Source organism: Capsella rubella, unplaced genomic scaffold (genome assembly GCF_000375325.1).
Source record: "Capsella rubella cultivar Monte Gargano unplaced genomic scaffold, Caprub1_0 scaffold_1, whole genome shotgun sequence".
NCBI lineage: Eukaryota > Viridiplantae > Streptophyta > Magnoliopsida > Brassicales > Brassicaceae > Capsella > Capsella rubella.
In genome coordinates this window covers 2,124,475-2,143,295 of record NW_006238923.1, presented here as the reverse complement: position 1 = coordinate 2,143,295, position 18,821 = coordinate 2,124,475, and the positions used below count along the sequence as shown (strand labels likewise).

General features: G+C 38.3%; 5 protein-coding genes across 8 annotated transcripts; 2 read left to right on the top strand and 3 right to left on the bottom strand.

Moving 5' to 3' along the window:
• Positions 1-1,036: 1,036 nt before the first annotated feature.
• On the bottom strand, positions 1,037-4,863 carry LOC17900824 (probable galacturonosyltransferase 6). Its single transcript, XM_006307001.2, has 9 exons — positions 4,442-4,863; positions 4,213-4,247; positions 3,960-4,001; positions 3,778-3,877; positions 3,620-3,690; positions 3,094-3,365; positions 2,593-2,950; positions 1,940-2,461; positions 1,037-1,593 (listed from the first exon to the last, which is right to left on the bottom strand). The coding sequence occupies exons 1-9, from the start codon at positions 4,551-4,553 to the stop codon at positions 1,318-1,320; spliced, it is 1,788 nt and encodes a 595-aa protein (XP_006307063.1). The 5' UTR covers positions 4,554-4,863; the 3' UTR covers positions 1,037-1,317.
• Positions 4,864-6,420: 1,557 nt separating this feature from the next.
• On the top strand, positions 6,421-9,834 carry LOC17897745 (E3 ubiquitin protein ligase DRIP1). The gene is made up of 7 exons (XM_006307587.2): positions 6,421-6,770; positions 7,516-7,615; positions 7,966-8,281; positions 8,391-8,815; positions 8,915-8,965; positions 9,119-9,191; positions 9,350-9,834. The coding sequence occupies exons 1-7, from the start codon at positions 6,665-6,667 to the stop codon at positions 9,527-9,529; spliced, it is 1,251 nt and encodes a 416-aa protein (XP_006307649.1). The 5' UTR covers positions 6,421-6,664; the 3' UTR covers positions 9,530-9,834.
• Positions 9,835-11,133: 1,299 nt separating this feature from the next.
• LOC17900591 (histone H1.1) lies at positions 11,134-12,284 on the top strand. Its single transcript, XM_006305446.2, has 2 exons — positions 11,134-11,414; positions 11,530-12,284. The coding sequence occupies exons 1-2, from the start codon at positions 11,205-11,207 to the stop codon at positions 12,151-12,153; spliced, it is 834 nt and encodes a 277-aa protein (XP_006305508.1). The 5' UTR covers positions 11,134-11,204; the 3' UTR covers positions 12,154-12,284.
• On the bottom strand, positions 12,244-15,134 carry LOC17897136. Of its 2 annotated transcripts, XM_006306042.2 has the most exons (9): positions 15,049-15,134; positions 14,781-14,966; positions 14,465-14,688; positions 14,319-14,380; positions 13,983-14,204; positions 13,776-13,896; positions 13,357-13,679; positions 13,131-13,275; positions 12,244-12,832 (listed from the first exon to the last, which is right to left on the bottom strand). In XM_006306042.2, the coding sequence occupies exons 1-9, from the start codon at positions 15,056-15,058 to the stop codon at positions 12,542-12,544; spliced, it is 1,584 nt and encodes a 527-aa protein (XP_006306104.1). In that variant the 5' UTR covers positions 15,059-15,134; the 3' UTR covers positions 12,244-12,541. The 2 variants fall into 2 exon arrangements, with proteins under 2 accessions (XP_006306104.1, XP_023644687.1); XM_023788919.1 differs by lacking the exon at positions 15,049-15,134 and having other exon boundaries at positions 14,465-14,684; positions 14,781-14,815.
• On the bottom strand, positions 15,055-18,333 carry LOC17899636. Of its 3 annotated transcripts, none has more exons than XM_023788917.1 (3): positions 18,172-18,333; positions 15,519-17,761; positions 15,055-15,200 (listed from the first exon to the last, which is right to left on the bottom strand). In XM_023788917.1, the coding sequence occupies exons 2-3, from the start codon at positions 17,723-17,725 to the stop codon at positions 15,155-15,157; spliced, it is 2,253 nt and encodes a 750-aa protein (XP_023644685.1). In that variant the 5' UTR covers positions 17,726-17,761; positions 18,172-18,333; the 3' UTR covers positions 15,055-15,154. The 3 variants fall into 3 exon arrangements, with proteins under 3 accessions (XP_023644685.1, XP_023644686.1, XP_006306872.1); XM_023788918.1 differs by having other exon boundaries at positions 15,055-15,179; XM_006306810.2 differs by lacking the exon at positions 15,055-15,200 and having other exon boundaries at positions 15,255-17,761.
• Between the last annotated feature and the right edge of the window lie 488 nt (positions 18,334-18,821).

The window sequence follows — 18,821 nt, the reverse complement described above, 5'->3', positions numbered from 1 at the left end:
AACTGACGCCGAAAAAGAATAGTGGGGCTATTACAACGGGATTTATTATAGACAGCTACAAATAGCAATCTATATATATAAAGTTAGCTTTTTCTCTCTTCTCATTATGCCACCTAAACATCCACCTAAGCCACATTTTTGTTTAAACATTAAAATAAATTTAAAACATTCATTTAGTGCATATTTATGTTACTTATTTAATTAACAAAAAGTTTATATAAATAAAAATAAATTATGTAAAAAATGAAATGTTAAAATAATAAAACAATACTTTAATTTTTTTTATTAGTGGTAATAATATAATTCAACTTTCATTTTAAATTGATCATAATTGAATATTTTAAATATGTTACTGAGTTTTAGAATAAAAGTAAAATTTAAATTTATGGTAGACTAAAACAACATTTATGTAATTGTATATATAAAATTATAAAGAGAAAAAATAAAATGAAAGTGAAATATTAGTTTATAACATGATCAAAAAGAAAAAAATGATATTTCATAAATTGAATCAAATGCTTTTAATCCAAATTTGAGTATTGAAAGATAATAATTAAAAAAGAAAATAATTATAATATTTTTTGAAAATCAATTAAAAAATAATTAAATATCACAATATGAATAAAAAATCAACGAAACAAAATTATAAACCTCGCGCGGAGCGCGGGTCAACTGCTAGTATTTAATAAATTAAACATGTTCGGAGTGAGACCTTGATTCTCGGCTCCACTCTCCTCAAGCTCTTGATTTTTATCTCTCTTCTCTGCCCCTTTAACAATATCATCATCACAAATGTGGATATTGTAGCTGTCTGTGAAACAATATATCTGACTCTTGAGGTTTGTATAATCGGACCATCAATCATTCAAAAATAACATATATTCATAATCGGTGAAACAATATACATCTGACGTATCCAAATTGATCATCTACCCATAATCGATTTGTATTAAAGTAACGTGTAACACATATCTTAAGCTTAGGAATTGGTTTCATATATTCCAAAGAAAAATAACGTGTAATCAATCAGTTACGCTTATAAACCGAATCGGTACTCTTTTGAGAAATAACGTGTGGATTATTCTACATAGCTCTCTCTCCATAGAAAGACAACACTGTTATGCTGTTACTAAAGTCTAAGATTAAGCTCTGATGACAAGTATGGAAAAGGCAGAACCAAGATTTACACTGACGTGAGTTAAAGAATGAAGCTAATCATAACACATTGATAACATGCTTGAGTAGCTTGTTTAACAAAAAGAATCTGAAAATTGAACCTAAGTTGTCTAAATTTGTTTATTTTTTTTCTCTTTCGTATCAAGCGTGAAGGTTGCACTGTTGCAAGTAGGTGTGATGGTAAGGAACGTGTATGTTCCAGTAACGTTTGTATTTCTCTTTTCCAATGTCCAACCATGGCTTCATTATCCCATCATAGTGTATAACTGCAGCTTGTTCAATGTCAATCGCTCTTACTCCTGATTCACGACCTAACCCCATCACATGCCATCTCTTGTCCAACGCTAATGTTTGCCTATAAAAAGTTAACCAACCTATTGGTAAGCTCCCAGCTTTCCACAATGGCCTCTTTGTTCCCTGCCAAAATAAATATATCCCCAAAACCGTTGTTAGGTTTACGTCCTTTACACATAAACGACGTGTGCATGTACATGAAGAAGATATGTTGTGCTTAACCACTCTTCTTCTAGGAGATGAACTAGTTTTCCTTATGTTCATTAGCTAGTTATAGCAATGTATCTGAGTTCTAAATTCAAAACAGTTCATCCCCGATATAACCTATCTGAAACCCAATAATTATTTCAACCTTTTTCCATATGTAATGGCGTATAAACAAATCTAATAATCCATTTGAAAACTTTGAATATGGCTAGTCTTAGTTACATAAGGAGAGCAAGTGCAGTAGAGTGTGCGTATGGCGTACCAGGTTGAAGTATTTTATGTATGTAGAAGTCAACTTCCGTCTTCTCCATTCTTCAAGATCAACTAGATTCATCCCGAATGCCCAAGTGCAAGCTCTAGCACTAAATTTCCCAGAAATCCATGTATCCGAGAAATTAATAAATGTGCTCATTGAGCGAAATGAAGATGCACCTTCAAGACAAGTCTCTACTGCTCCAACCACCTTTCCTTTCATATCAATGCTCCACAGTCTACTTAAATCTCTTTGAACCACTACATCATGGTCAAAGAGTACCATCTTGTTTAAACCCGGGAATATTTCCGGGAGAAAAAATCGTGCGTGATTGAGGGTAGAAATGAATCTTGGATCATTAGAGTTTTGCTTCATCAGCAATTGATCATAATCCGAAGGCAGGACATCCATATCATCAATGTTTAGGATTTGGATAGTAGCTCTGCTTTGGATGTTTAGCAGAAACCACATTGAGATTGCTGGGTAATTAAGTGAATCTGTCACAACATGGAAGACTATTCTTTCCGGTTCCTGCAAACAGCAATCAGAAGCCAGATTAAAAAATGCTAAAGCTGAAATAAATGAGACGATATAGTGAAGACACTTGAAACATAATATATAATACATACCAAGTAGAAATGTATAAAAGAAATGCATGATACCTTTGAAGAAGATATAGTAGAGTTAACGACGACTGAAGAGGCCAAAACATTGTCAGAGAAGACAACATAATGACTAAAAGTAGGGTCATAATAATTTTGCTGGTTAGGCATCTGCCTTTTATCAGGATCCAGTGAAAAGTATTCTGATGTCAGTCGCATTGAGAGACAGTGAAGCCCTTTTGGGGTGGTCCTTGCAGCAAGCTGCATTAGATATGCTGCTTGGTTTTTCTGCGCCTGAACTTGTTCTTCTGAGTTATAATTCATGGCACGGAGTTTGGTAGCAATGGCAGGACAATTGTTAAAGACACGACTAGCCTTGTATAACACGGTTTCCATGGGCTTCACCCTGCGAAGAGCGCTGAAAGAAACAATCATGCCAGAGGTTACTATAACAATCTTCTAAACAATACCCTTTTTTCACTGAAAGGTTGTAGTTGTAGCAACAAGTTTCTGAATGCAATCATGGTATCCACTCCTTTAGAACCAAGCAGTCGTTCTTACCCCTTTGATAAGTCTTTATCCTTTGTCGCATCACCAACAGACCGATCCAGCTCTTTCATCCGAGATCTCAACTCCTTCACTATTTGAGAGTTACTTCCAGGTGGAGCGAAATTAAGGTAGGCTTTAGCTTGTATAATTTTGTCTCTGATCTCCTTTATCTTCACATCTGTTGCTCTATCGGGCTGAACCCTTGTGTTTTTCTCGCTCTTAGATAAAGGGGGCTTGAAATCCGTTTTATCAGAAAGTTGGTTGACTGTTGGTAGAAATTGATCCTGACACAAAACAAACCAAAACATTGTAATCTTGAAACATCTGATCTAAAATTTTTGATAGAAAGCAAAACTTTGCTTGTATTCCTTAGATCAACTTATCAACATAGACTGCAATGCCTTGGAATCTGATTCTATGATTCCATAAAGGAGTTATTTCATACCCTGAGCAATCGTCAAGTTCACAATACTTTATATCAGCTGAACTAATCAAGGTACATGTTATCTTCAAATCGGTAGAATTTATATATACACACCTTTTCATCAGAGCTAACTGTCACCTTCTGTGAAACTATAACTTGTTCATCCCTGTTTTTGTGATTATTACCTACAAACCATGATCACTACAGATTAGAAATCTGAGGAGTTAATGACATCAGAGCATAACAAAGCAAGGTTGAAAATATGATCCCACCACCATCAGTTTCAACAGACCAATTATCCCGAACTACAGAATTAAGTTCGCCATCCTTGAAGAGAATGAGTCTTGGCCCCTTCAAGCCTTGTCCATCCTCCTAAATCACAGAGGAAAACAATGTCAACTAACTGAATGGTCAAAATGTATTAAGGAGATGACTCCGACAACTTGTAACTTACATGTTCAATAGCGCTAAGTCTAAGGTCATTTGTCCTGAATCTCTGCAGAATAATGGTAGACATTTAAGCAATATAGTGTATTGATCGAGAAATATAAAGCATCAAGCAAAACAAGAATAAGATCTGAAAACTTGGCACAACTAAATAGCATGCTGAAGGTTTTCTAATCGGATTAAGGATTTTTTCAATCTAAACATCTAGAACGATACTATCTGATATCAAAACAGAGAAATCTAGGACCAGGAACACTTACAATTCTGGATAACTCTTCAATAAATTCTCCACGACCTGCCAGAAAACAATCCGCAATCCAAATCAAAACAAAACTCAGATGCAACATCAAACAAAAAGCAAAGGCGATGGTGTTTAATCATGAGATTCAATTCAATCAAAGATCAAAATCCATCAAAAGCATTTCCACACGATCGTCCAGGACAATATCAATGACACAAAAAATAAGAAGGATCGGAGACGAAGCTAACCAACGGGAGTGATGCTCTTAAGACGATTCGAGACGAACACAAGCGGAGCGAAGACAGATATCGATAGCAAGGAGAGGAACATAATCCTCTGCCATCGACGAATTTGCTTCATGAATAAGCGACACAGCAATCAAAAACTTTTCCCCCACAAATCTCGCTTCTTCGAGAACTAATCTTATCTCATCAAACCTTGGATCGCTAGTTCTCCGGGAAGAAGCCGCAACCGTCCGCAGTACACAGAGGGTCGGAGATTTCCGGCTTGATCAACAAGCAAAAGACAAAACGATGAACAACTTAGGGTTCCTTCTGGGATTGGTTGCTTTAGACGATTATATATTCTTCGCTTTAATTTCTGGGTTTGGAGGGGAGTTTAGATTCAGAGCTTCCTCATGCACCATTCGGGGATTTTGCTCTTGTGTAATTTAATCATTTTTATTTTATTTAATTCGTAGTATTAGGTTTATGTTGAGATGTGTCAAATGTTATGTAGTGAGGAAGGAGCAAAACCAAGGCAAAGAATGCAGTGTTGCGGATCAGGTGCGGGCAGGTGTACATGTGAAGGCATGTGATTATGCCGTTGATGAAGCTGTACGTAATTAATGGTCTTCTTTGCACTTTTTTAATTAAATTCTCACCAATTAGAAAAAGACACGTCAATAGAGTTTTCTCCCAGTCCTACAAGACAAGAAAGGAATTTTCAATTGGGCCTATTTGAAGAAAAAAAAAAGATATTAGCATGCCGGCCAGAAAGAAATAGCATAAATAGTTTTAAATTATTATGAGCAAAATTATTTTATATACAAAAAAAATGTTAAGGTGCTTCTTAAAAAGTTGTGTTTAACTAGGTCAAACAGGTGTTAACCGTTGACTAATGGATGTTTTGTTCTTTTACTTTTATTTTTTGCTAAGTCAGATTAAGTTGGTTTGGGGGGGGGGGGGGGGTTGATTGTTTGTTTAGTGAATAAGTTGGCAATCTGCTTAATTCGATATCAAAAACTGACGGGTCTTTTTTAATATATATAATAGCTTAAAGAAAAAAAGAAAAACTTTGTGTAAAATGGTAGAGTAAGGTGTACATCACAATTGGTTAAATGCAATCGTGACAGTAAATAAAGTTACCACAAACCATATCATAAAAGGATATATACCTAAATATGCGCAATGCTTAAGTTATCAAAAATGCCTAGTTGATGTATTTTTTCATCCTAACATCAAATTGTTGCCGGGAATAAATAACTAGCTTTGTATATGAAGAACATATGTTTACATGAGGATGCTAGATTGATTTTTCTTTTTGATGCAAACACATGGAATGAATGACCTATGTTTCTTGGATTTTTGTTTTCTTCTTCTTTCATTCCTATACTACTAGAAACCTTGGTGGGAGTATTGAAACCCTTACTTTTTTGCGTCAATCAATTGACGAACGCGGGGGTATACAAAGTATGCAAGATACTGAATAGAAAAAGCCCTTATCGGCGCGACGTTACCAAGAGTACCAAGAGATATATCTTGTCTTGTCCCCGATACAACAAGTATCTTTATTTTTTGGCCGTTGTTGAGTCGCATGTATGTTACAACATTACATACTCATTTTAGATGTATGCCAGATTCATCTCCACGCTACATTATTGTTGTTCATCTGTTGAATCTATCATGGGACACCTCATATATAGCTGGAATATCCAAAATGTTACCACCATTTAAAACATGGGGATAGTATAGTAGCATACTACTTAGTAGTAGTAAATAACAATTTCTCACCCAAAAAAAGGTCAAGATATATCTACTTATGTCCATTTACTTTGTTTACAAAAAATATATTTTGCCTAATTAGATTAACGAAAACAAAATAATATGTTGACCACAATATAAATAATACACAAAGAAAAAGAACGTATTTGAGCACTCGACGAGAGAGCTGCTGTGCTGAGCAATAGACAGAACACAAAACCCTTGTTCCTCCTCCAATTAAAAAAAAAAAGTGTGACAGCCCGTCTCTTAAAAGTTAATAGACGACGACGGCTTCTTCTCTTCTTGTCCGAATCGTACGTCAAACTCTTCGATATCTCTCTCCCCCCAGACCGTATCATTTAATCCTCAGATCACCATCACCAGCGACCGAACGAGAGAGATAGAGACGACTCATCTTCTTCCGTTTTCGTCAACATGCAGCCTTGGGGATAGCAGCAACGTGCGAGTGATTGAGTGAGGTAGAAGAGGATGGTGAGTAAGGTGAAGACAGAGACGATGAGGGCATGCCTGAGCTGCCCTCTCTGCGACAATATCCTCCGTGACGCCACCACTATTTCCGAGTGCCTTCACACATGTCAGTTCCTCTTTTCACCCACCCACCACCACAATGTTTCGAATTTCGCTCCCATTTTGCTTTAATTTCTTCTCAATTTGATTGTTTGCAGCTCTCAATTAATATATATATCTCTCTCTCTTTCTTCTTCTTCATCTTCGTCTCGTCCTATTGTGTCAAAGGATAGTTTTTTGTTGACCAAAAATATATGCAATTTGAACTGCTTCAGTTTCTCCTTCTTCTAAGTCAATTTGATGTTATTTGGATTCAGCATTTGGTCTCTGTGAATACATATGTTAGATGTCATACATGAGCTCAGTGTTGTGATACTCGTGAGACATGTTTGGAACAATAGAACGACACACAGAAGCTGTTTTTTATTTAATTATCTACATGAGCTTCATAATTTGGTGTATTAAGTGGATCTGAGGCTTGATTACTTAGGATGCTTGTGTCTGAGTCTTGGTAGGAAGCTTATCTCGTTTTATTCAGGCTGTTGAAATTATCTATGAACGTGATTATTATGTTAAACCAAACCGGAAGATACAGATCCTCTGGTCTACGAGTACTGTGTAATCTGAGAATTTAAATGATGCTCTAGGAGGCATATTTATTAATCTAGCTTAAATGGATGTAGTGGAGGAAGTCCATAGACTCAATTTTAGTTTCTTTAAGAATATGAGATTTTGGTCACTTTTGATACAAATCATGTTGTTAGTTGATATCTACTGGAATGAAACAACTTATGATTACTTTCATATTTCAGTTTGCAGGAAATGCATCTATGAGAAAATCACAGAGGATGAGATAGAGAGCTGTCCAGTATGCAATATCGACCTCGGTGGCACCCCACTTGAGAAGCTGAGGTTAGTTAATTATACACCATCTCATCAAAGTTCTGCTTAGTTTGGTTTAGCAGTCATCTCCTTATTCCTCCTGTCCATAGACTTGTTGGTAAGATGAACTTCTGTAACACAATTTCTGGAATCTTGTTCTCTTAGTCTGGTAATGTACCACATTTGGTAGCACTTCCACTATTTTTTGTGTGTAAATGTCATTTATAGCATGTTGTAGGAGAATGTAAAATAGGATAAGTATGGAATCTCTTTTTTTGTTTTTTACAGTACTTTCCTTTACCTGTCTCGTTATGTACATCTGGAAGGTTTTTAGCTGATTTAAATGTATGTTAAGGAGTCACTTGTATGCATTGTTTTAGGCCTGACCACAATTTGCAAGACTTGAGAGCCAAAATCTTTCCTCTTAAACGAAAAAAAGTGAAAGCTCCTGAAATTGTGTCCTTACCGGCAAAGAGGAAGGAGAGATCTATATCGTCTTTGGTTGTGACCACACCTAGGGTGTCAGCACAAACTGGAACAACGGGAAGAAGATCTAAAGCGTCTACAAGAAAAGAATTACGTAATGGTTCTTTGGCTGAGAGAAGTGTGAAGAAAGAAGAATCTTCTGGGGATGAGCTCACAAACTCACCCGACACTCTTATCAAATTCACTCAGAAGAAAAGGCAGTTGAAGAAGGTGATCACTGCAATGCTCTATTTGCTCGAAAGGCTTCATATCTGACAATTTTGATGACACATTTTTGGTACACTAGAAAGTCATTTTAAGTTTTCTTCTTGTTTTGCAGTCATGTAAAGTGTCCTTCTCCAATAAAGAAAACAAGGATGGGGATGAACCCTGGGATTCCAAACTGGATTGGAAACCTTTAAACTTTCTGGTTGAAGTGGCAAATAGGACAAAGCCCCCGAAGTCTTCTGCTTCTCAAGGGTCGGGCTCAAAATCTGAGCTTGCATCTCGCAATCAATTTCAAGGGTTTAAAACCAAAACTAAGGATCCAAAAAGCAAATGTAAACTTGAGGATGAAAAGTCTAACAATGGTGATCCTATGACATCAGAAACAGCTACTCCTAAAAGACTGCGTAGGACTAGACGCAAAAGGTCTGCAACCACTTTTGGTGATTCAAGAAATTTGGCCCAACCAGATGAGGCAAGTGCACAGCAGGAGAGGAGAAATGGTCCTGTGTGGTTCTCACTTGTGACCTCCAATGATAAGTGAGATTCTTGCTCTCATATCTGAAACTTTTTTCCCCTTTCATAAGTGAGATTATTTCAGTTTCCTTTGTATGTTGACAATGGGCTTGGTGGTTTCAGGGAAGGAGAAACTTCTTTGCCTCAAATTCCATCAAGTTTTTTGAGAATAAAGTAGGTTTCATGTCATTTTAAGTATTCTTTGTTTTATATATCCTGTGTCGCTGCATCTTACATAGCAACTCGTACTTTTGAAATTCATAGTTTTTTCTGTTGTGAAGAATTCTTTTGTTGAGGACGATAATCCGATGTCTCATTCTTTGACAGGGATGGAAACATTCCAGTTTCTTTCATTCAAAAGTACCTCATGGGGAAGCTAGATATCGAGAGTGAAACTGAGGTAAGCATCTCTAAATGTACTATGGTACGGTAGAGGATAGAACGTTTGAATGTAATGGAAGCTGAGTAATGGATCTTATCGGTTCTTTAATGCGAACAACTAAGTACGGCCTGTATTTTTGTTGATAATAGATAGACATTTAATGGCTTTTTGTACAGATAGAGATAACTTGTATGGGAGAGGTGATGATCCCGACACTGAAGCTTCACGATGTAGTGGATCTATGGCTGCAGAAGAGTTCAAAGCACCAACGGTTTGCTGCATCGATAGGTTCCTCTGGAAAGGATTTTATGATGGTGCTTGCCTATGCTCGGAAGCCACCAAAGTGCAACAAGTAAAGAGACTATAAAGAATCCTGTTGTTGCCTATTCTGTGGAGACAGAGAAATCTTTTTTTACTTTATGGATTCTCAAAAAGCGTTGCAAGAGAGAACATTACTAGACCTGCAGGAGCGGTCGAATTAGTTGTAACTGTTCTTTTATAAACAACATATGCACTCCTTAGACGCTTTTCTATCGTAGCAAAATACAAAATTTGTCTTTTCCTTCTCTCTTCTTCTTCTCTTATCTCTATGTGTCCTCTTCAGACTTGCATGTAATGTTGTTGTCACTCTCTAATCAAGTGTTGTAGTTTAGATGTTCTATATGTTGATTCTATGCATTTATCTCTGCGCTACATCAATTTTATGGAAGCTATTGTTTCCAAAATTTACTGTTCAAGTGTTGACTGTGTATGACGAATGTTGAAGGGCGATGAACTTATATGGAAGCGGTCAAGCAGGAAACTACGTGCCGAATTAACAACATATTATCTAACGAAGCCAAATGGAATTCAATATCACTATTTTCGTATTATCGTGAGATCCATTATGTTGTGACATGATGATCATCGTGTTTTATTCCAAACATATTATGAGTAGCATGCATATCCATATCACATATTGTTAAAGATGTTCAACAAAGGTTATACGTGTGTGTTTTATCTCACATATCGTGTTTTATTTCAATTCATGTTTCACCACATCTAGCCAGATGCTTAAAGATATTCGTAAGAAGAGAAAGATTAATGATGAGTGAATTAGTCCATTTACAGTAAAGTGCATAGACGCTCATGTACATACATAGGTTGCTTTTACGAAATGTAACCTGACTAACCTCTATGCATCATGATTTATAACTAATTAACTTTATTGAAATTATTATACACAATGTTTCACCAATTAATTGATCACATACTTAAAATAGTAGATCACAATATACAGTATGAAATATTTCTTTTAAAAATCCGGACTCTTATTTAACATAAACACAGCACACAATATAGTAAAGATGTGAGAAACATATTATAGAAGGTGGTCATCTAGGTTGGTATTCAATCAACTGGATTAGATTAAAAAATCAATCGAAATTACATGTTTAATGGTTCGGTTCACTCCTTAGTTTGTCTAGTTTCGTATCATCATAATTTTTCATCGAACTTCTCTTTTGCATTATTCGAAAACCCAAATATACTGTAATACTATCAAGAAAAACACTAGTTATGACATATCTTGCTTCAAACCCGTATTTCTCATTGCACAATAATCTGTTTATCACGGTTAGATAATCAAACGAAACCTCAGAGAATTATCTACACAATGCAAAAAACAAAAACGAATTTGGTCAAGTACGTCACGAGTTATGATCAAATGAATCGAGTCTAAAAGCACAGCAAATATGCACAAAGCATCTAATCCACATCCACTAACTCACTCATCCCACCATCCACACTCCTTCTTTCTAAGCCGTTGATAAGTTTAGATCTAACGATCGGTATTCAAACTTGGGAAAAGCATAGCGATCCGCGTACTCATTGTTTTAACCAATCAGAGGACAGAAATGAATTGCCGTCTAATACACATCTAACTATATATAAATCGGACGTTCCCGATGGTCTCATCACAATCCTCATAATCAGTTTCGAAATTACATTTACGGTTTCTAGCTATCAATATTTTTCCGATCTTAAATTCCGATGACGACTACTGAGATGGAGTTAGAGAATACTGCTTCGATCGACGGAAACACAGCTGCCGATGCATCGGTGAAGGAGGCGGCCGTCGAGAAGAAGCCTGCAGCGAAGCCACGCAAATCGAAGAAAGTTAAGGAAGTGAAGGAGAAGAAGGCTGTTTCCGCCGCTGCTCCCAAGAAGAGAACTGTTTCATCTCATCCTACCTACGAAGAGGTAATGAGAGATTCGATTTAGCTTTTTTTCGTGTTTGCTTAAACCGTATTTCAGATCGTGAGATTTGGAGATTGATTTTGATTTTGGTTGTTTTTTTTTGTTGCTGTGATTTTAGATGATCAAGGATGCGATTGTTACGTTGAAGGAGAGAACCGGATCTAGCCAATACGCGATTCAGAAGTTCATCGAGGAGAAGCGTAAGGAGCTTCCTCCAACTTTCAGAAAGCTGTTGCTGCTTAATTTGAAGAGACTTGTTGCTTCTGGGAAGCTTGTCAAGGTTAAAGCCTCGTTTAAACTTCCGTCGGCGTCGGCTAAGTCATCACCTCCTAAGCCAGCGGCGGCGCTTTCTGCACCAGCCAAGAAGAAAGCTGCATCTGCGGCGGTTGCCAAGCCCAAGGGAAAGGTCGCTGCGGCTTCCAAATCTAAGAAACCAACGGCCGTTAAACCCAAGACAGCTGCTGCGAAGAAAGTGACTGCCAAGGCTAAGGCTAAGGCCGTTCCTCGTGCCACTGCTGCACCTAAGAGGAAAGCTGTTGCTGCGAAGCCTAAGGCTTCCAAGGAGAGACCAGCCAAGGCAGCCAAAACGGCCAAGGTTACATCCCCGGCGAAGAAAGCCGTTGCTGCGAAGAAGAAGGTTGCCACGGTGGCGACGAAGAAGAAGACTCCGGTGAAGAAGGTTGTGAAGCCAAAGACGGTCAAGTCTCCAGCAAAGAGGGCTTCGACAAGGGCGAGGAAGTGAAATTAGGGTTTTTAGGTAGAAGAAGGGTTAACGATAGGTGGTTAGTCTTGTATAATTCAATGATCCTTATGTGTGACTTCTTTGCTTTTCATATCTCAAGTGTTCTTGTAATTCAATGGCTTCTTGAACTACTATGCTTTAAAAATCCTATATATATATATAAAGATAAATCTGTTTTCTATCAATGGTGGAAGAAGCATATTCTGGGTTTCTTGCAGACAATTTGTGTCAGATTCTTGTTGAATCGTGGAAGTTATACAACAGTCAACAATATGTTTACTCCTAAGTATTGTGTGTAACAATCTCAACAAATTTATGTTCTACGTTGTTGATTTGGTGACAGTACTAAACCCGAGACTTTGCTCTCTTTTGCTATATTTTGACTTGATCAGTTTTCAGCTTTTGGTGTTGATGAGATATCGTTGTTGGTGTCGTTGAGGTGTTGTTTAGATCTTTCTACTTTCTGAATGGAGTATTTGAGTTCTTGTTGAATGTTAAACCTTGAAGGTGACAGAACAATGTCTTTCCAGATTGATCCTGCTTCACAAGCAGGATTTGGTTGATTATAGAGCTCGTAAATGGAGTCTGCGTTTTCGTTCAACCCCCCTACTCGCTTCAAACACTCTATCTCCTCTGGATCCACTAGCAATGTCTTTTCCTTTTCTTTCCAACCTATCAGCTGCCACAATCACACTTCACCTGTTAGCATATTCTTATCGACACTATGTATGCACCAATGATATAGGGATGTTTGTATAGGTGAGAATGGTCTAACTGATGAGATGTTGCTAACTCTATATTGTGAATTTTTAGCTAGCCTAGGAGTGGTGCAGGTTATTGAAGGGATATGTGAATGAGTTGGGGAATTCTAAATTGGTCTAGGATATTGCCTTAGGCATTAATCGAGAGAGACTTCTCTGGTGAAACCATAATGTAGGTTCTTTAATGAGTTTACTGCTTCCAATCTCAGTACTAACCTTTGGAGATCCTTCAAGCGCATTAGTGCAGTAGAGCCTAGCATTGTCAACAAGGTTGCAATACGTAGGAAATGCATCCGCAAACCGTTTGTGAGATCTCAGCTGCGATCTTACCCTAACCGCTCTTCTACACATGATGGCTCTCCTACAATCTCATCCAAAAACACTCTTGTAAGTTAAGAGACAAACTTGAAAGATAGATAGATAGTTGGTGCTTGTACCCCACCTAATGGCTCTTATAACTGCTAAATATGCATCACACACTACTCCAACTAGTTCAATCCTATATGGTTTTCTCCTACGCCCATCCTCTTCAAGCTGTTGCCTCTCACCAATCCGTTCCCAATAGTTCTCTGTGACAACCCCATCGTCACCAACTTTGTACCCAGCTCCCATTCTGTAATGTTGACGATGCACATTCCTCGCCATTGTTATTGTCTGTACCACAAAAGGTACCCATGAGAGTGTCCCATCCATGATCACATCCCTCCCTTCATTCAGGGCCGTCACTAGCAGTGATGAAGCTGCATCTGTTGACGACTGATGAACCTATTCTCACCAAAAATTTCACAGCTCAACACAATATTTTGATCTACTTTACAGTTACTTCTGTGTGTTTTCCAGAATTTGATCATCATGTCTTACCAATTCAGCTGTCTGGATCATATCAACATGGCCACGAGAGCTTAAGGCTCTGTAAATGACATCAGATTCTTTGAAAGCATCAGCTTCAATCACCACAGAGTCTGCTCCTGCCCAGAAGGCTCTGAATCCATAATGAAAAACCATCAGGTTATGGTTCTTTCTATGTGTACTAGAAAGTGATGACTATATAATGAGACATTTCTTTACTCTTTGAGTATCTCCTTGAGCACAGTGCTTTTTCCTGCACCCATCCCACCACCCATGAGGAGTAGAACCGGACTTCGGTCTTTGTGAGCCACTGGTGCCATAACTTCTGTACACTGTGAGTCATCCACAGACGCAATCCCCATTGCTTTCATTTCCTCTACCAAAGTGTTGAACACCCGTGCCACTTTTAAGTTCTTAGTCACCCTCTTAATCCTCTGCTCCCTAGATACAAATAACACACAAAATCAATCATTCATCTATTAATATAAAACAGAAGACACTGCTTTCCAGTACAAAAAAAAAACAACTCCTGTTTCTGTTTCTCTAGTTCCTTACCTTGTAGCTGCCATTACAATTTGCTTCAGCTTCCTCTTTGGCTCAGCGTCCGCGCTCAGTATCTGAGATGTTTATATGACATTGAATGTTTTGGTCTTTAAATGTGTGTTATAACAGGAGAAAGGATTTCTTTTACACACGCAAACCTGACTAATCATGAGATCGGCGTGGCTCCAGTGATAGGCAAAGTAGCTGAGAATGCATCTTTCAAACTCCTCAACAAGCTTAATGAAGAGGGTGTCCGCGTCAGGCTCTTCAGAGAAAAAGCTGTAAATATCTTCTTCACAACATTCAGATTTCCTGATGTATTCTGCTGCTAACTTGCAGAGATTTGGACACTCTCTCCTGTCCTTGAATCCCATTTGCCTTGCTACGTTTCATGTCCCAAAATCAGAAAAAGAAAGCGTTAACTTATGAGCCAAGGCATTCCATGCTCATGGAGGATAATGTTTGAGTATTTACCGACGTAATGAGAGAACCTCTCGAGCTTCTCATGGCCTTTGTGTTTGTGAGATAATTTAAGACGAGGGATGATTTTGGAATCACGTAGCCACCGCAGACGGTAATGCACTGCGGCTGCTATCATCAATCCTATCGATGACACCACCAATATCTGCGAGTAAGTCGACGTTTTGCTGCCGTAATATTCTGTCAAAAACAACAACACATTCAGTTTCATAACATCAGGAATGAGAAACTTGCAAACAAATAGAAAACCGCAATATTGGACCTCTCTGCATGACGATGGATGGATTAGTGGGACTCGTATGGATCAATTGGTGTGTGTTTTGATGAAACTCAGACTGTTCGTCGTCGCCATTGCTGTTTCTTGAGTCTCATTGTGTTTTCGTTTTCCGTATTCTGTGGCGAAGATTCATGAATCTGACTTCGTTAAACACCATCCAATTTAGTCGTACGGTACTAAAAATAGCTGAGTTGGTCTTGGAAAACTAATTATAGGCAGAGTCATCCCTCAAACTATTCAACAGAACTGTATGGCAAATTCACTGTCTCTTACTTAACGAACAAAGTAGAAGAAGGTTATCAAATTCACTGTTTAAAAATATATAAAAGGAAGTAGCATGCTACATTTACCTAAAGCCATAGCTTCTAATTTCTAATAGTCGAGAGCATATCCTCTACCAAAAAATTTCCTAAAACCTATTAAAGCCAGTTAAAATAGTACTACTGTTACATTACATAGGAGCAGTGCAAGTTGTTCTGAAATGGCCCAGCTGATTACACCGACCACAATGAACCGCACGCTTCACACGGCCACGATCCTCTGCTCTAACTCTCCTCTTCCTCGGAGCACCTCTCATAACCTTCGGTGTTCTTATTACACCTTCGCTATCTATCTCTGAATCATTTTTTTTCCACTGGACTTCGTCTGAAACTGGCTCTACAGTTTCTGCATAAGTTCTTCTGTAATTTTCCACCGTGAACCAACTCTCTGTGTAATCGTAAACGTTCTCTTTGCAAGACAAGAGAGCTCCAACGGCATGGCTACACGGAAAACCGTAAACTTCCCACCGGCGGCACAAACAAGAACGATTTTTAATATTTACAACAGCATTTCCTTCATGAGTCATGACTTCAAATTCTGCTTCTTTTGCTCTGTAAACGCGCTGAACACGCGATTTTTCTACAGCAGCAACCATTTGATTTTCAGCAGAAGGAACAAGGACATCAGACCAATGTGAGCTCGTTTCACGGCGTTCTTTGAACATATTCATCAAATGGCCGTGGATACACTCCATCATTTGTATTATAGGAAGACCCGAGGTACCTTGAATCCAATTGCTGAGGGACTCGGTAATAACATTTGCAGTTAAATGCCCAAACCTTGTTCCTTCAAAGTATGATGATGCCCATAGAGCAGGAGAGAAGTTTTGGATCCATAAGGAAGCCTCCGGTGATATCTGTTCGATCTTGTTCATTTTCGATTTGAACTCAAGGACAGTGAGAGAATGTGCAGCCTCCCAAAGAAGGTTCACAAGAATAGAGCTTTGAAATTCCTTTTGGAATTGTTCTGCGAGATAATGGACACAAATGCCATGACATGCTGTTGGGAAATTAGCCTCCACCCCATCAGCAGTAAATCTCTCCATACTGGACAATATGGTAAGCTTTGGCATGTTCTCAGAGTTAACTTCAAGAATCTTACGCAGCTCCGAGAGAAACCGACGCCAGTTGCTGTCGTTTTCTTCATTAACAATAGCGAATGCCAAAGGAAATACAGCTCCATCTCCATCAAATCCAGTGGCAAGCAGCAACGTCCCTGGATATTTGCTCTCTAAAAGAGTATTGTCCAGTGCAATAAAAGGCTGGCAAGCATTTAGAAAACCAGTGATTGATGCTCGGAAAGAAATAAACAAGTGTTGAAAGGTCCCATCGATAGGATTTGCATGAACCACAGCGACACTGCCAGGATTAGTTCTTCTGATTTCATAACAGTATTGGGGAAGAAGGCGATATTCTTCTTCAAATGACCCAGCAGATGACCCACGAAGAGTAGCCATTATACGCTCTTTCCCCCTCCACGCCTGCTTGTAAGACAGTGAAATCCCATGAACTCGATAAATTTCCTCTAGAATCTCCTTTGGTCTGAAATGCGGATTTTGTTTAAGCTTTTCCGCCACAACGTCAGCAACCCACTGGACAGAAGCTTGCTGATGACCAAGATGTGAAACCCCACCACAAGTGTGACTCCCATGGATAGTCCTTACTGTAAAAGTTGGCGCATTAGGAATTTTGGCGCAGTGAATTCTCCATGGGCAACCCTCGCCCATGCACTTTGCGGTGAAGCGGGTTTTGTCAGACTTAATCGTTTGCATCTCAAAACGTAGAGCAATAGCTGCGTTTTTGATAGCTCTCCTACAAGCATTGGCATCTGAAAATTCCATACCAACGACCATTTCATGCTCAGTACGACCTGCACCGACCATAGACCAGTGTTGAGGGTCAGGAGAAGCCTTTATTTCTGGTTTCCGAGAAGACTCCATCCCCAACTCCAAGTTATCATGGATATCTTGGGATTCTTCCGTATGGTTGGTTCTAATTAGAACTGATTTGTCAACCTCGGAAGTTGCAGAGTCATCATTATCAGGGAAAGAGAGATAGGCATCATTTTGGTTTGCATCAAAACGTGCTCCTTCTTTGGCTTCATCGTCGTTAGGGATCCTAGCGTCTTGAAGACTGATGACTTTGTGTTCTTGGAGATGGTTCCAGACCTGATTATCCTCACAAGTAACACCAATCTGGAGGTTAATATCGAGAAGCTGTTCAAAAGCGGAATTGTAGTCATGACCAGAGAAGAGTTCGTAGTGGTGCCGAATTCCAGTAAAATGATCCTGCTTGAATGAGAAATCACGCTTCTCAGACTTCACCAGATTGTCGTCTTCCATATCAAGCAATTAACAGAGTCCCCTTTATAAAATCACCTGTCAATACAGAGAGGACAACAACATCATTAGTAGAGAATTTCCCAGATCACTAAAGTACTAGTATAGTGCACAATAGTTTTAAGCATATGGCAAACATTTGAAGGAAAATAAAAATGTGAGTCATACGATTCTAAGAAATAAAAAAGAAACGAAAATATTAAAGCGCCTGAGGAACATAGAACCCTACAATCTACCCAAAAAAAAGAAAGAGAACAATTTTAGTGAACAGGGTTTATTAAAGTTCAATTATTCACAAGTCCAAAAATTTAGAAAATTGATCATGCAAGCACATAGAATAGAAAATAAACAAGGCCAAAGTACAATGCTTTCGAACAGAAGCAAATTGCAGAATATAAAAAACAGACAGTAGGAAAATAAGAGGAGATTCAGAAATCATGGATACTCACTCACTCAGTTGAAGAAGAGAATAGAGAATGGAAACGGAATCATACAGTCAAAGAGAGAAGGAATTTGGCGGGTAAGAATCGAGACAGTGTCTGTGTGTAGCCGGGGGTTTAACTGTTTAGGCCTTTTACAAGTAGAGAGAGAGAAGAAGAAGAAGAAGAAAGGGGAAGGCGACGAACAAGATTTTGTTTTTCTCCTTTCTCTTTCTTTCTACTGAGGAGGGGTTTTAAGGGTATTTTAGTCCTTTGTGTTCCGTCTCCTTAAGTTGCTCCTTCAATGGCCGCCCCACTTAATAAGGGTTTTACTTTTCTCGAGGCCCACATGTTGGCCCAATCCCTAATTATTGTAATAAGTTTTATATCTTCTTAAAAAACTCTTTGGAGATTAAACGTTTTTCACAAATTTCTTTTTAGATTAATGTAAAAGCATATTTATTTATTTATTTTTGTTTACCTGCTTGTCTAAACATATGCGACTTTCAAACACAATTCCGACAAACCCAGACCAAAAATTGCATTTATCGATTTGTAAACAATAAGAAACAAACAAACAAACAAAAAAAAGTACCAAACTTTTCCCTTTTGTGTGAACTCTACTACTAGTATATCACTATTGCTGTAAGATCAGCTTCTCTTTCATATCCCCCCCCCCC